General features: G+C 43.7%; 1 protein-coding gene across 1 annotated transcript; it reads left to right on the top strand.

The window, feature by feature from the left end:
* Nucleotides 1-1,073: 1,073 nt before the first annotated feature.
* LOC308529220 (cytochrome P450 2C21-like) lies at nt 1,074-17,433 on the top strand (the record flags this gene model as incomplete). Its single annotated transcript, XM_081105222.1, has 11 exons — nt 1,074-1,178; nt 1,922-2,005; nt 5,970-6,215; nt 7,180-7,264; nt 7,476-7,625; nt 9,647-9,807; nt 10,590-10,766; nt 11,707-11,848; nt 13,402-13,589; nt 14,607-14,748; nt 17,079-17,433. 11 exons carry the CDS (start codon nt 1,074-1,076, stop codon nt 17,258-17,260), a joined length of 1,662 nt encoding a protein of 553 aa, XP_080961348.1. The 3' UTR covers nt 17,261-17,433.
* Between the last annotated feature and the right edge of the window lie 217 nt (nt 17,434-17,650).

Genomic DNA, 17,650 nt, shown 5'->3' with positions numbered 1-17,650 from the left:
TGGTCAGAGCCTGATGCTCAACCACTGAGCCACACCATCTGGTTCATTTCTCTTAAATTATAATTGGCATATGTGATGTGTCAGATGTCCTAGGTTCAAATGCCAGTCCTACCCTTTATTAACTGGGCAGGGCGGTATCTGTGTTGGCTCAGCATCTCCTTTGAGAATAAGTGGTGTCAGAACTCCTGACATATAGTAGGAAAGGGCTCTGCCAAGAGAGTTGGGCTGTCTCTACTCTAAGACTAGCTCCTTATACCGTTCTTTTTCACCCTGCCTCCTTCTCTCTGTCATTGATCCTGGCCTTTCCCTGGGTTTTCTGGGAAAATGCACCAAGAGAGTGCTTCTTAGGCCCTGGCCAAGTAACTCAGCTAGTTGGATCTACTTGGCCATGGCCTAAGAATCAACCAATGAGTGTATGAATAAGTGGAACAACAAATCGATGTTTCTCTTTCTCTCTGTTTCCTTTCCTTTCTCTCTCTCTCTCTCCCTCTCTCTCACAAATTAATAAATTTTTAAAAATGAGAGTGCTTTTTTCTGCACATATGATGATAAATTTTCATATGAGATATTGTCTTTCATCATTTGTCAAGATTATGCATTTTAGCCCTTTGAAAATGTGTTAGCTTTCAATTTCACTATTAAAATCTGGCCATCTCTGAAGAAGTTAGAGTTATTTTTTAGTTGGAATTTCCAACTAAAACTTAGTTGAAAACCTAGATATTTCTCTATACTAAGGTGACTGTTTTTTCAAAATTAAATTTATTGGGCCCAGCCTGTGTGGCTCAGTAGTTGAGCATTGACCCATGAACCAGGAGGTCACGGTTTGATTCCCAATCAAGGCACATGCCTGGGTTGTGGGCTCAGTACCCAGTAGGGGATGTGCAGGAAGCAGCCAATTGATAATTCTCTCATCATTGATGTTTTTATCTCTCCTTTCCTCTCTAAAAATTTATCGAGATAACATCCTTTATAATAAAAGCCTAATATGCAAATTGTCCCCTCGGGTGGTCATTTGACTGGGAGTTTGACCGCTCGCTATCATGTGTGCTGACCACCAGGGGGTGGTGTGCAACATGGCGGGCGTCGGCCACGCGGCGCTGGCAGGTGGAAGCAGTGGAGGCACTCCCGGCCCCCATGGGCCACAACGAGAATGGGACCACGGCGGGGTGGTGGAGCAGGTGAGTGGGTGGTGCCAGGCCAAGGCGGGTGCGAGCGGGGGCCCAATCGCCCTGCTGATTGCCCCGCAGATGGTGACCAGGGGTGGCCACGGGGGGGGGGGGGGGCGGGGCTGCTGGTTGGCTCCCAGGCACTGAGGGAGCTGGGCAGGGAGCCCTTTGGGCAGGATGGTGGAGCAGGTGAAGGGGCGGTGCCAGGCCAAGGTGGGGGTGCCAGGCAGGGCTGCGGGGCTGCGAGATTGGGGGTGCGAGCCGGGGCCCGATCTCCACAAGCCAGCCCAAGGGACCCCACCCATGCATGAATTCGTGCACCGGGCCTCTAGTTGGTTAATAAACATACAAATTTCAGGTGTACAACTTTAAAAGAATACATCTGATGAGTGTGTGTTCACCACCAAAAATCTAGTCTCCTTGCGTCACCCTATATTTGGCCCCCTTTACCTTGCGAGTCCTCTTTACCCTCCTGGTAATCACAGCGCTGTTGTGTAACTATGAGGTACTTTTTGTTTTGTTTTGTTGTACTCTCTACCAGCAGGCCCAAGGACACTGAAGATAAAACAATATTTACCCAAAAGTTCAGAGGCGTAGTGCATGTTGGGAGATGAGTTTGCACAAAATCTTTGGGTTATAAACTTTCAGTTGCATTTATGCAAAGCGCATCAATGGATCTCTTCACAGTCCTGGCGATTTGTCTTTCTTGTTTGATTCTCCTTTTCCTATGGAGCCGAAGCTATGCCCACGGAAAGCTGCCACCTGGCCCCACCCCGCTCCCAGTCGTTGGAAATATTCTGCAGATAAATATGAAAAACTTCAATGAATCATTAAGAAAGGTTAAGTATGATTAATTTTCTTCCAGTTGTTTGCAATGAGTAAGTAGAACAGTCCTATATCTAGGTAAAATATGGTCCTAGACACCATAGGTTAAAGAAGTGGTTTTAAAGGGAAGTGTCCATTGGACACCCAGATGTAATTTTATTTTTTAAATTTAATTAAATTTACTGGGGTAACATTGATTAATAACATTTTACAGTTTCAGGTTTTCAAATCTATTAATATATCATCTGTATATTGCATTGTGTGCTCATCATCCCAAGTCGAGTCTCCTTCCTTCCCCATATAGCTCACCCTTTTGTCCTCCTTCTCCTCCCCTCAGCCCTCCTTCCCTTTTGGTAACCACCATCCTGTTTGTGTCTGTGAGCTGGTTTGTTTATTTGTGTGTTGCTTTCCGCTTTATATTCCACATATGAGAGAAATCGTAGAGTCCTTGTCCTTTTCTGCCAGACATGATTTTACGTGGGGTGCAGCTAGATGGTGGCCAAAAGGGCGTGAGATCCATGAGGTGATTGTTGAAATTGCCAAAAGGAGGAATTTCCTGCTCATATTGCGACCTAGGTCCTCTTTGTAGTAATTATTCTACTGGCAATGAAACTACCTTCAATTTTTATTTATTTTTTTAAATATATTTTATTGATTTTTCACAGAGAGGAAGGGAGAGGGACAGAGAGTCAGAAACATCGATGAGAGAGAAACATCGATCAGCTGCCTCCTGCACAGCTCCCACTGGGGATGTGCCCGCAACCAAGGTACATGCCCCTGACCAGAACCGTACCTGGGACCCTTCAGTCCGCAGGCCGACGCTCCATCCACCGAGCCAAACTGGTTTGGCATTCAATTTTTACAAACTCCATTGATTTACAGAGTCACAACACTAACATTTTCTAAAAGCACACCTCAGTGAGGTGGAGTTAAGCAACTAATTAAAGGTTCAGGAACTTCCTCAGTTTCTATTATGTTTGCTCAATGAATGAGTGAATAACTGCTCAACTCTTAACTATTTATGTAGCTGTAGCTCTCTAAATCTTGAAGGGATCCGCTGAAATCGGTCTCCCCCGAGACAGCTGGTTACCAGGGCACTGCCCCTGGCAGCTCCTTCCAGTGTTTTGGGCTGGATTCGAAGGGACTGTTTCGGCACCCCAGCACATCCATTTGTTAACTTACAACCTTAGGCAAGTTTTAAAAATCTCTCTGAGCTTCAATTTCCGTTTCTTTAAAAGGTGAATAATAATTAGTTTGCACAAGTTATTAGTCTAGCATGTATTCAGCAAGTTATTGAATGCCTGCTTTGACTAGGCACAATCGTTAGGTGCTCGGGATCCCCCCACCCCCGGGTTTATTTCGTATTAGTTCCAGGTGTACAGCAGAATGATTTGACTGTCATACACTTACCAAAGTGTTCCCCCTGATGTTTCCAGTACCCACCTGGCACTACACATAGTTATTATAATATTATTGACTATATTGCCAATGCTCTACTTTACATCCCCGTGACGATTTTGTAACTACCAATTTGTACTTCTTAATCCCTTCACCTCTTTCACCCAGTCCCCCAAACCCTCCTCCCTCTAGCAACCGCCAGCGGTCTCTGTGTCTATGAATCTGTTTAAATTTTGTTTATCTTGTTCTTTAGATTCCACATATAAGTGAAATCATATGGTATTTATCTTTCTCTGACTGACTCAGTTCACTTACTATAACACCCTCTAGGTCCATCCATGCTATCCCAAACAGTAAAATTTTAGTCTTTTTTATGTGTGCTGGGGATTTTCAGTGGTGAATAAAAAAAAAAAAAAAAAAAAAAAAGATCCTAGCGTTATGCAATTTACAATCCAGAGGGTAGGCATGTATTTATGATATAACAATGCAAACAAGTGTGATTATAAACCATGTAGTACGGATCCTGTAGAAAGAGGCCATGTAGCTTGGAGGACTAGGGGAGGGAGGAGCAGTCAGCAAAGGGTTCTGTAAGGAACTGAATTTGGAACTGAGCTCTAAAGAAAGATTAGGCATTAACCAGACAAGAACCTGAGAAAAGTTTGTCCCAGGCTTTTTCGATCTGTAGAAGACTTGCTTGTTAGAGTCTGAAAAAGGACCAGTTTCATTGTAGCCCAGAGAGTAAGTAAAAACATGGTGTGAATGATATTGGAGAGGTCAGCAGGGACCAGAGCATGCAGGTCTTACAAGGATTTTAAGAATATTGGTTTTTAGCCTGACCGGCATGGGTCAGTGGTTGAGCGTCAACCTATGAACCAGGAGGTCACGGTTTGATTCCTGGTCAGGGCACATGCCCTGGTTTCAGGCTTGATCCCAAGTGGGGGCATGCAGGAGGCAGCCTATCCGTGATTCACTCTCATCATTGATGTTTCTCTCTCCCTCTCCCTCTCCCCTCTTCTCTGAAATCAATAAAAATATATTTTAAATAATGTTAAAAAGAATGTTGGTCCTTAGCACAAGAACAATGTGATACCATGAACGTGCTCACAGGACTGTCATGTCACCATTTGCCGTGTGAAAACATCACTCTGGAGAAGGAATTGGAGAAGAAATTGTATATGGAGAATGAATTACAAGGTAGCAGGACTCAAACACTGGACTATTGGAAAGTCCTATATCATTTAATATACTGAATAAGCTGCCATAAGAGAAAGACCCCGGTAATGCAATGGCTTAAAGAAGACAAGAGCTTATTTCTGTCTATGATGTTGAAATGATTGCGGGTGGGCTGCCTCTCTTCTGTGCGGTCATTCAGAGAACCAGTTTTTCTCCATCTGGTTGACCATCCTGTGCCCTGAGGCTATTGTTTTCATTTTGGTGGTCACAGTGGGGCCATCTCCAAGGGGTAAGAGTGGGGTCAACCCATGAGTAGGGGGAGAAACGGAAAGCATGGGTGACCATTTGTGCAACAGGGTAGGACGGACACACTTCACTCTTGCTAACATCATGGCAGCCTAGTCACGTGGCCACAAGAGGAGCTGGGAAAGGTCTGTAACGAGGCTGCCTTGTCCGGATGTAGTAATGAAACATAGAGGTCTCTGGTGCTAAAGAGAAGATGTAGAAAATGGATAAGGAGCAATGATTATTTGTCTACACCTGGGGCAACATGAAGAAGCTTCCCCTAAACAGGAGAAACATATCAGTTATAACTATAGGAAGGAAGGAGAAACTTGCAGCAATTAGAGGTTTCGCAGAAAAGAAGAAATAAAATAATATAAATAAAATTTATGACAGAGTCACATAGTAGAAGCTGAATAAAGGATGACTGTTGGTGGTAATAATATCAGCTATATTACTAATAATATAATGATAATTCCCATTTAAGCAATGTGAATTCTTATTAAGTTATTGGATCTAGAAATTGAAATCTTTTATAATGAGTGAATGAATATTACATGTCTTTGGTAAGATTAAGAATATTTCTCTCTGCCCTGACCGGTTTGGCTCAGTGGATAGAGCGTCAGCCTGCGGATTCAAGGGTCCCAGGTTCGATTTTGGTTAAGGGCATGTACCTTGGTTGCGGGCACATCCCCAGTAGGGAGTGTGCAGGAGGCAGCTGATTGATGTTTCTCTCTCATCGATGTTTCTAACTCTCTGTCCCACTCCCTTCCTCTCTGTAAAAAATCAATAAAATATATTTTTTTAAAAAGAATATTTCTCTCATTTATCTACTTTTTTAGTTTTTTGTTTGTTAATCCTCACCTGAGGGTATTTTTTCTATTGCTTTTTAGAGAGAGTGGAGGGAGGGGGAGAGACAGAGAGAGAGTGAAACATCAATGTGTCTGATTGGTTGCCTCTGCACGCATGGATGAGCCTGCAACCAAGGTATGTTCCCTTGACCAGAATTGAACCTGGGACCCTTCAGTCTGAGGGCCAACGCTCTAACCACTGAGAAAAACGGGCTGGAGCTACATTTTCAGTTTTGAGTTCTCACTATTCTGGTGTCTCCTATTTGTCTCCCAGCTAGCGGAGGTCTACGGCCCGGTGTTCACTGTGTACTTGGGTGCGCGGCCCACGGTGGTGCTGCACGGGTACGAGGCCATCAAGGAAGCCCTGATCGACCGGGGCGAGGAGTTTGCTGGCAGAGGCAGTTTCCCAGTGATAGACTACCACTCCCGGGGATTAGGTATGCTTCCATGTGGGAATGTGTGCGGATTTGCAAGTTGCCAAGATTCCAAATGGGCGAAGGAACTGAGAAACTTCAAGCATGTATAGAAATTTATGGAAATACCATAATTCCAACATTTTCTGTAAAGGACAATTAATCCATATTTAAAATGATGAAGGCGACACATGTTGCCATAAAACGATAATTTCAATGCAAACCTACTCACCACAATGTTCTATTGGTGACTAAGCCCTGCTCGTTTTAAGTTATGGCCTGCTAAGAATGAGAACGAGAGGGAAGAAATTGACTGCGTTATTTTAGTCACCAAATATTTTGCTTTCTGTCCTGGGACATGGTTGCCAAGAGATTATTTCAGAAAACGCGTATAGTATGCATGGAGCCAACATAAGTTTGGAATATTTCCAACCTTACCTTTAATCTTCTCATCTAAAAAGGATAAGAAATATTTGAGTTCAATAGAATACAAAGCATAAAGCACAAATATGCTCTAAAAAGAAGATTATGGAGAAACACATAGAAAGGGTTGGAATTGATATTAGAAAAAGCTTTTCAACTTAAGTACTTGAACTGTCTTCCATTTGTTTTTGGAGTTGGACTTAAAACTGCCCCGTCCTCAGGGGGGTCACTGGGTTCCGGCAAGAAGATAAGGCCTGGGTGGGGTTCCTCCCTCCTCCGAATTGTTCTTGAAGATCTTCTTGGACAAGCTTCCTACGAGCGTTATTTTTCCTTCCTAGTCCCGTCTTGACTCTGGACGTCTAATGCTGACCTTCCTTGGTGTTAAGACACATTTCACGGAAGGTATTTCACAAAGAGAGGGAGAATGTTAACATGCGAAGGACTCCGGCTGCGTCCCTTATCTGAGGAATAGATTTTCATGAGCTTCCTTCCAATGCATCCGAGCTGTCTCTCCTTCCAAGAATTGGCTCCATTTTCGCTTACCATGCACAGAAGTTGGCCCTGAACATTTAATCTATTACTTGGGCTCACCATGATTTATTAGCTGTGTGATTTAAGGCGTCAGCATTTTGTCTCCGTGATCTTCAGCCTTCTTATCAGTTAAATGGGGACAAAAACTGGTTCACAGAGTTACTGCGAAGTTTAGAGGAGTTCATGGATGAAGAAGAGTCCAGTAAGATGTCAAGCCGAGAGTCTTGACAGTGAGCACCAGGCTGGGGTAAGAGAGAAGGCAGGCGAACAGGGCGCAGTGGGAATGTCTGAGGCCGGCACCATGATATTGACATTTCTGCTTAATGACATTATCATTTTCTGAGATAAAGCCTGTCAGCGAGGATTCATGAAAATGGAAGTTATCCTTTTTTATCTATTTTTTGTCCCTATAGGAATTGTTTTCAGCAACGGAGAAATGTGGAAGCACACCCGGCGTTTCTCCCTCACGGTTTTGCGGAACATGGGAATGGGCAAGAAGACCATTGAAGACAGAATTCGAGAGGAAGCCCTGTGTCTGGTGGAAGCTTTAAAGAAGACCAACGGTGTGTGTCTGTGTCATTGACAGGAGCAGCTTGGGTGATGCTATCACAGATAGACTGCAGAGGCGGGATGGCTCAGGCACAGCAGAAGCTCGCCTTTTGCTCTCGTACCCGTAGGAAGAGGGGAAGCGGGCTTTCTCAGGTTCTCCGGGTACCAGGTTGGTAGGGGCTTTGGTAGCTTCACCATGTGGCTTCCAGTGTCACCCGGGATTCATCCCTCTTTGTGGGAGTGGAAGGAGCGAAGAACAAGGAAAAGAGCCCAGCATGGCAGCGGTACCCAACCCATCTTCTCTTCCATGAGCTGTAACTTCCAGCTAGCCCACCTCTCAGAACTGGAAACACGGCTGTCTGTGGCCCCGGAAGAAGAGGAGAACTTGGGTTTTGGCAGCCAGCTAGTAGTTTAGCCACAATAACTTGAAAAACTAGTAATTTCTCTAGTAGCTTCTTGGAAACCTTGCGCATATTTCATAATATATGTACATCAAGTCGTTATGCTGTGCACGTGAAACATACTGTGCTGAATGTCAATGACATCTCAGTGAAACTGAAAATAAAGCACTGGTGGTTCAGGGGTAGAATTTATGGCAAAACCTTGCCGCGCACAGGGCGGCAGCACGGCTCAGGCAGGAGTGTAGGTGGGCAGGGAGGCTTTCTGGGGAGGGGCGGTGGCTCCTCAGCAGACCCCAGAATGGCCTGACAGAGGAGGGAAAGGACGCTGGGGTGAGGTTTCTATGGTGGTTAGGGGGTGAGAGGGGGTTCCCTGTGCCCGCCAGGGCTTGTGTGGTTAAACACCCTGCTTGTGCCAAAGAAGGGAACACCTGAGCTTTTAAAAACCAGTTTGTCCAGATGTGAGCAGAGGAAGAAAAGGTAAGGCTTAAAGCTGTCAGCAGCCCCATACCAAAGAATGGAGTCATATTCTTTATTACATATAGAAAGCCTGCTTGCTGTACTGTAACATCGTTTTTCAAATACCGGAATGTAAGTCCAATTTCTCTCATAAATCATCTCTTCTACAAGAAAAGCACACCCGACTTTTTCAGCTGTGTTTTGTAAAGTAAGATTTCAGGTGTCCCCAGTCACTTGATTTTCTTACTTAGGTTGCTCAGTTTCTTATGGGCATCATGAAGCATCACACTGAAGGCCAAATCTTACACCTTCAAAGGTGTTTTTGCCACAGAAAGAACGAACTCCTACTCTTTGCGACAGCATGGATGACCTAGAGGGTGTCATGCTGAGTGAAGTAAGTCAGTCAGAGAAAGACAAATACCATACGATTTCACTTTTATGTGAAATCTAAAGAACCATGTAAGTGAATAAACAAAAGAGAAACAGGCTCGTAGACACAGAGAACGGACGGATGGTTGCCAGAGGGGAGGGAGGTTGGGAGAGTGAGTGAGAAAGGTGAAGGGATTGAGAAGTACAGATCGGGAGTTACAAAATAGCCATGGGGATGTACAGTACAGCATAGGGAATACAGTCAGTAATATTATAATAAATAAAATTTAAAAGCTATTTTTTAAAAATATATTTTATTGATTTTTTACAGAGAGGAAGAGAGAGAGATAGTTAGAAACATTGCTGAGAGAGAAACATCGATCAGCTACCTCCTGCACATCTCCTACTGGGGATGTGCCCGCAACCCAGGTACATGCCCTTGACCGGAATCGAACCTGGGACCTTTCAGTCCGCAGGCCGACGCTCTATCCACTGAGCCAAACCGGTTTCGGCTGAAAGCTATTTTTAAAAGATCTTGTGAATTAACCTCGTGGCTCTTATTTGGCGAATGCTGTAAAGAGAAGAATACTTGAGGGAAATTGATAAACTGGACTGGGTTAGACAGTTATGTTTGGGGAAACACAACACATTTTATTTTAGGCATGCTGCGTTTATGGTGAGGGTGGCACGTCTAGGTAGCTCCTATACTTAAACAACCTTTGGAGTCAACCTTTCTCGGTTATTTTACACGGTCAACTTAAGATGCCTATGAACATTCTGCTCTAACTTTTAGCTCCTGTTGTTTTCAGCATCTCCCTGCAACCCTTCTCTCCTCCTGGGCTGTGCTCCCTGCAATGTGATCTGCTCCGTTATCTTCCAGAGCCGCTTTGAGTACAGCGATGAGAAGTTGCTGACCTTGCTACACTATTTTAATGAAAACTTGAGGATTGTAAGCACCACTTGGATACAGGTAAAGTCAAGGTTCTCTTTAAATGAGAAATAATTTTCTGACTAATCTATTGCTTATGCCTACCCCATCCCTTTGCCCTATTTCAAAATGGCTGAAGTGATGTTTAGCAAACTATCATTTGTAAGCAACTAGTGAGTTATCAAATCAACTCAATGTGTTAAATTTAAAGCATGAAACATACCAATAGAAAGAAAAATATTATATTAAACTGCATCAAAGGATAAGGTATTTTTTTAGAAACTTTTTTTTCTATAGATTAAGAGGGTAATGGTGTAAAATGTATGTATTTCTTGCTATAGGACACAGTCAGAAAATATTAGTAACCTCTGATATATAATCATTAACAACTAAAGTTTTGTGTGGATCAGAAGGTTTTTCAATGTTCCACCTGGGAAGGACCCTGGAGAACAAAGAGTCAACTCCTCATTTTTTGGAACAGGAAACTATCACCCACACACAGGAAGCATATTCTCAAAGTAGACTAACGAAGACCATTAATGAGCTAGACCTAGAATCCAGACTTCTTGATTTTCTATCGAGTTTGATACAAGCTACCAGCCCGAATAAACTGTTCCAGCGCCCACCAACGGTATTAGGTCATGAAGGTGCCGGTTAAAGCAGAGTCAGTAAACTCCAGGATTGGGAATGGCCAAGTATGTTCTAGTGCAGGATGCATGCCTGATTCATCTTCACCTACTCAGCATCTAGCAAAGTGTCTGATACACAATAGAGGCCAATAAGAGTTTGGTGAGAAATTAATGAATTATTCTGTACTCTTTCAGATCTACAATGCTTTCCCCTATTTAATGCATTATCTCCCAGGAAGTCATAATGAATTCTTTAACAACTTTACTGAACAGAAAAAATTTATTTTGGAGCAAATAAAAGAACACCAGGAATCCTTGGACCTCAGTAACCCTCGAGACTTTATTGACTACTTCATGATTAAAATGGAAAAGGTACAAATGACCCTGATTTGCAACTTCATCTTTTGTGGGTGATGTGGCTCGGATGAGTTCTGATCTTTTCAGTGAAATTGGGATATTAAATCCAAAGCTCCTTCCTAAGGCTGTATTAATTGCTTGTGCAATCTCTTACTTGTGCAAATCATATTGGGTGTCTTGAGATAGCCCCAGATGCTTCCTAAAAATGATTTACATGATTAAAGCTGGATCTTTATTTGGAACAGGTTGAAATACACGCACACGTACACACATTCACACACATACGCAAAGAAGTACACACACATTCAAGATTAATGATAAACAACATATAGCATTCATAAAATAAGTTCCATGAATGCAAGATGTAACATGTGAGGGAACACAGGAATGGATAGGCATCTAGAAAGGCTAACCTTCAGAAAGATACTAGGAAGTCTTCCCAGAGGAGGTAGTTTTAGAGGAAACTGGCTCAGATGAACAGATGACAAAATAGGTCTAGATGATCAAGCGTGTGGAGTCCTCGAAGTTACTGAGGAACTACCATGGGTGTAACTACTGGCGACGTTGGGAACAGTGATGCTGTTAGGGGGTGAGTGGTTCTGGAGCTCGAATGTGAAATTTAGACAATGAAATAGACAATAAATGCTAGAACTGACAGGGACTAGCCATGATGACTTGATAAAAATTACGTTTGAAAGAACTGAATGGCTCTCATGGGTGAGAAAGTGAGGAATCAGAAAGGACTTATTGAAAGTTTATAGCTCTGATTTTATTTAAACTGTTTGAAGGACTCCTCACAACTCATCTGACTTTACCTTTAGCTATTACACTCTCTAACGTCTGGCTTAATTGGCCAAATAAGCAAATTAAGCAAATAATGGTGTTATATGGAGTTACGTTATGGTATCTCAAAGGCTCGTTAATTTATCAAGTAATTCTAATACATCATTCCTAGGAAAAGCACAATAAACAGTCTGTGTTTACCATGGACAACTTGATCATTACCATATGGGATATGTTTAGTGCGGGAACGGAGACAACGGCCACCACCCTGAAATATGGACTCCTGCTCCTGCTGAAGCACCCAGAGGTCGCAGGTATGCTCGCAGATGTTGTGCAGGATAAAAATTTCAGGTAGAAATGAGCAGGCAATACTATGACTATCCCACTCCTCATCTGCCTAGACGATGTACGAGAAAATTTCCGTGACTAACTTACATTCAAATTAGATTATTACAAAAAGAGAAAAAACTATTTATTTTAAATATATTTTTATTGATTTTTTGAGAGAGAGGAAGGGAGAGGTATAGAGAGATAGAAACATCAATGATGACAGAGACACATTGATTGGCTGCCTACTGGGGATTGAGCCCCCAACCTGGGCGTGTGCCCTGACCAGGAATTGAACCATGACCTCCTGGTTCATGGGTCGACTCTCAACCACTGAGCCACACCAGTTGGGTGAGAAAAATCTATTTAAATGGCAGAAGGGCAGAGGTCACTGTCCTCGCTGCACTGGTGGACTGTCCTCGATTTGTGTCAGACCAGCTCTTCATCTGGTTAAGGGAGACGATAATACTTCGTAACATTCACAGAGTCTTTCCCACAAAGGAAAAGTTAACAAGCATTTGTTTTTAACTAATGAATAGTCTTACTTAAGCTATATTTTATTAACAGGATACCCTTTGTAGATAAAGGAAAAATATAATTCATTAACAACTACTTTCAGTAATCTTACCCAATTTCTAAGATTGTAGGCTTGGGAATGAGAAAGACCACATAATACCTGGATGTCCTTAAGAAATATATTGACTTTTCTGGACCTGTTTCTTCATTTTTTTTTATTTTTTTTTAAAAATACATTTTATTGATTTTTTACAGAGAGGAAGGGAGAGAGATAGAGAGTTGGAAACATCGATGAGAGAGAAACATCGATCAGCTGCCTCCTGCACATCTCCCACTGGGGATGTGCCCGCAACCCAGGTACATGCCCTTGACCGGAATCAAACCTGGGACCTTTCAGTCCGCAGGCCGACACTTTAGCCACTGAGCCAAACCGGTTTCGGCTGTTTCTTCATTTTTAAGATACACAAACTAATACCTAACACTTAGTACTGTTTTTGAGAAATTTATAAAGTAATATAATAAATGGCGCAGCATGCCTGTCAAATTTTGCATGCTAAATAAATGTTAAATTACTTCTTGTTCCTATATGCAGAGCCAACTAAACATCTTATGTAGGTGCTCTATTTATTAAGCATTTACCTCACTGGCTAGTTCTTACCCCCGTGGAAGTTACAGATTTAATGAAACAAAAGCTTCATACACAAAGATTAAACTACATGGTTTGTAGTGAGCCTTCAAGATCCCAGACCCCTGAGTCTATCAAACAAAAATACACAAAGTAGAGAATCAGAATTGAGAAATGAATTTCATGGTACAGTTGTGTTTGACATGTCCATATACTGAAGTCTCCAATGAGATTCCAATTTGCCAGGAGACTGAAATTCTGTTTATTTTTTCCCCTCAAGGAGGTAGTAGCCATGTGCACTTTTCCCTTCTCCCCATCTCCCACCACAATGTAACCAAAATTAAGAAGATCGTTTTAAGTCTTTTCATCTCACATAAATTCTGATCCCTACCTCGCCAGCTAAAGCCCAGGAAGAGATTGACCGTGTGGTCGGCAGAGAGCGGAGCCCTTGCATGCAGGACAAGAGCCGCATGCCCTACATGGATGCCGTGATCCACGAGATCCAGAGATACATTGACCTCGTCCCCAACAACCTGCCCCACCTGGTGAACCAGGACATTAAGTTCAGAGGATACTTTATTCCGAAGGTGAGAGATGTTTCATCTACACGCCTCCATAGGAACCTCAGCTTTCCACTCTCACTGTGGTTAGAATCACAGGCTGCCTAACTTCCTACAGGCATTGCACGTTCCTGACTCAGGCTCCTCACCCTCTGATGACACGCTCCCTTCCTTCTAGTTCAGCGGTTCTCAACCTGTGGGTCGCGACCCCTTTGGCGGTCGAACGACCCTTTCACAGGGGTCGCCTAAGACCATCCTGCATAGCAGATATTTACATGACGATTCATAACAGTAGCAACATTACAGTTATGAAGTAGCAACGAGAATAATTTTATGGTTGGGTCCCAACATGAGGAACTGTATTTAAAGGGCCAGAAGGTTGAGAACCACTGCTCTAGTTGGGTGACACTATTGTATAAATATAATACTGCTTAGATTCCCACAGGATGTTTAGGACACTCCGCCCGCCCCTGAGCCCAGTCTGCTGTCCACTTCCTGCTTCCCACTGTAGGCTTTATTACTCTGATCACTGAGCCAGTATCCTACCCTCCCCCTGCCTCCTCCACTATCTGTTTCACTTCGTGATCACAATTTTCATGAGAAAAATAAAAAGCAACAATTCAATATTGAAAGACCATAGTAGTAGGAGGGGATTCATACCCGTTTTTCATTCTGATTGGGAAATTAAGGGTTTTCAAGAACATGGCCACGCCGGTAGAGTTTTGAGGAGGACCTCATACTTGGTTTCAGAGAGAATGGGCTGTATTTTCAGTGACATCAGCGCTTTTAGACAATAGTGCAATTTATGGAGAACAGTGCTCCCCAGGGAGTGTCCTTAGTTTCCTGAAGAGCAGTGCTGATGGCCTGGGGTCCATGAACTGGCATCATATGATTGAAGACCAAGCCCCGGACGTGAAGTACATAAATCCTCCTTTTTATGCCTCAATCTCCTCATCTGTAAATCAAAAGGAGTAGACAAGGGACTTTTTTCCAAGCTCCGTAACCTTCTTTATAATCCAGTTTATCTGTTTCTCTTTGTATCAGGGCACAGCCATAGTCACATCCCTGACTTCTCTCCTGCATGATGACAAAGAGTTTCCCAACCCACATCAGTTTGATCCCGGACACTTCCTAGATGAAAGCGGCAACTTTAAGAAGAGCAACTACTTCATGCCCTTTTCAGCAGGCAAGCAAGCTTCATTTTTTTCCCCTCTATATTCAGGGGTCAAATGAAATGAGGAAGAGCTTTGCATGGAGGCTACACTGGGCTGGACCAATTGTCATTTGCATGAGGCCAGAGGCACCACTCCCAAAGTCCAGGTTATTTCTCTTTGGATTGGAGGCTGCTCACTGAGTTCTGTCCCATAATCCACCACTGAGATTCCTTAGAGCTCCTCCTAGAAGTTCAATTCCAGTAAGACTTTCCTCCCCTTCCCTGAGAAGCCAGTTCATTCAATACACTTTACTAGGACCCTATATGTAGCAGACGCATTTCAGATCCAAGGACTAAATGTGAATAAGAAACAGACCCTCTCTCTAAGAAAGAGGAAGCCAAATTAATAGGCAATGAGACCCCAGAAAGGCAAATGGTCTTTGAGGGGCTGTTGTGGGAGCCCAGGGGGCAGGGGCAGAGGGCAGAGTAGTTGGGGGGTAGGAGAAAGTTTCTTGCAGGAAGCATTTGAGTATCTTTCTTTAATTTATCAGGGTCCCGGGGGGAAAATAGGCGGCATACTCAAAAAGGTCAACTAAAGAAAGTTGAACGGAAAGACCGTTTCAGAGGTGAGGGAGGGTTGAGGGAAGTAACGAGGTGCGCGAAGGTACTTAGGGGCGAGCACCAGCAGAAAGACATTCCCATCCGAGGATGGAAGGAATGAGGGAAGGAGGCTGTTACTGGAACCCAGATAGATTTTTTTTGTTAATCCTCACCCGAGGATGTTTTTCCATTGATTTTTAGAGAGACTAGAAGAGATGGGGAGAGACAGAGAGAAACATCGATGTGAGAGACACATCGATTGGTTGCCTCTCACATGCGATCAGGGCCGGGGATTGAGCCCGCAACCCAGGTACATGCCCTTGATCAGAATCAAACCCAGGACCCTTCAGTCCGCAGGCTAACTCTCTATCTACTGAGCAAAACCAGCTAGGGCGAGATCTTTAGCAGATACAGGATGCCTCAACTGGAGATGCATCTGTAGGTGGAGGAAAACAGCCACTGGCTAGCCTGCGGCCTGACAGGGTGGGATTGAGGAAATTAATACTCTGGTGGTTTCAATACCTAGTCCTCTGAGTTTATTCAGAATCCAGAAGGCACTAACTTCAGGGTTTATGCAGTCCATAGAAACTGGCTTCCTCAACACAGAGCAAGCATAAAAGACAAACACACACAGAATGGGCTGAGAAGCGGGAGAAATAGAGAATGTTCAGCGCACTCCAATGGAGAAACAGCGGGAAGCGCAGGGGGCGAAGGGCCTTTCCTATAGAAGTCACTGAAACAGAGGCAAAAATTGGAGATTGGCTCCTGATTAGATATCTAAGAAAATCACTTGGTCTCATGGCAGCAAATTATGTGCGATTCCCAGAGATGATCCCAAAGCAAGACTGCTATCCTCCTCCTTATCTTTCTTCCTGTATAATGCGCCTGCTGGAGATTTCTATTCGCATCACAGGGCTTGCAGGCTCGCTTTGGTCCTGACACTGTGGGTACCGTTATAAGATCTAAGGCCTTACCTTAAGAGCGTATGTTCCAGTCTGTGAGACAGGTGAATAATTAGAATTTCGTGTGAAGGGTGCGGTAAAGAAGCATTAGTGAGGGTTGAGGAAAACTGATGAGGGAGTGAATTACATACCCTGAGCAGGTCAGAGAAGTTTGCATAGGATAAACGGCCTCTGAGCTGCATCCAGAAAGATGTGGAGAGTATCAGCCGGCAGAGCAAAGGGGAAGGCTGTTCCGTTTGGAGGAATGACTGGAATCTGAGATAACACCTGAGATTGGCAGTCTGTTTGGGAATTAGTGAATGGTAGTGCTTGTGGCTAGTTTGTGATGTTTCTTTTCATTCTTGGCAATGGTAAGCTCTTGGAATTTTGTAAAGCAGGGACATGACAAGGTTAAGATTATCCTTTAGAATCCAATGAGGAGACACAAACCTATTGATGGGTCTTGGGTTGGAGGTAGATGGAAAAGTGCAGTGTGTGTCTTATGTTAAGGTGAGTGAGTGAGTGAGTGTGTGTGTGTGTGTGTGTGTGTGTGTGTGTGTGTAGAAAGATGTCACTGACAGGTCTCGGCAAAGCCAATCCAACGTGGATGCACATAAAAGATCTTTTCATATAGCATGCACACAAAACATGTGCTGAGGAAATGAAGAAAACCAGGTTTCGATGTAGGTAGGAGAAGCCGTAGGTTAACTCGGCTTTTATTAATATATGTATTTACTTATTCGTCCCATCTTTTTTAAGCCTCTTTGTGTGCTAACTCAGAAGTAGAATGGAATGCATAATTAATTTGTGTGTCATTTTCAGGAAAAAGAGTGTGTGTTGGAGAAGGCCTGGCCCGCATGGAGTTGTTTTTACTACTGACCCACATTTTACAGCATTTCACCTTGAAACCTCTGGTTGATCCGAAGGACATTGACACCAGCCCAGTTGTCAGTGGGTTCGGCTCTGTACCTCCCTCCTATGAACTTTGTTTCGTTCCCGTCTGAGGAAGGCACAGGTTGCAGAACAAGACTCTCGCCTCATCTGAACGAGCCAGACGCACTCTGTTTGGTGTGTTAGCCGTTATCCACCTCTTTCGTACCAGGAGGAATGACATTCCTGAGCTCTGTCTCTTCTAATCTCCCCATCCTTTAAAAAATAAAACAATAGTCCTAACTGGTTTGGCTCAGTAAATAGAGCATTGGCCTGCGGTCCAAAGGGTCCTAGGTTCGATTCTGGTCAAGGGCACAAACCTCGGTTGCAGGCTCTTCCCCGGCCCAGGCCTTGGCCGGGGCTCGTGCAGGAGGCAACCAATCGACATGTTTCTCTTACATCGATGTTCCTCTCTGCCTTTCCCTCTCTTGTCCACTCTCCCTAAAAATCAGTGGAGAAATATC

Source organism: Myotis nattereri, assembly GCF_964212035.1.
Source record: "Myotis nattereri genome assembly, chromosome: 13".
In the NCBI taxonomy this organism is placed as follows: Eukaryota; Metazoa; Chordata; class Mammalia; order Chiroptera; family Vespertilionidae; genus Myotis; species Myotis nattereri.
This window is presented reverse-complemented; position numbering and strand designations above follow the sequence as displayed.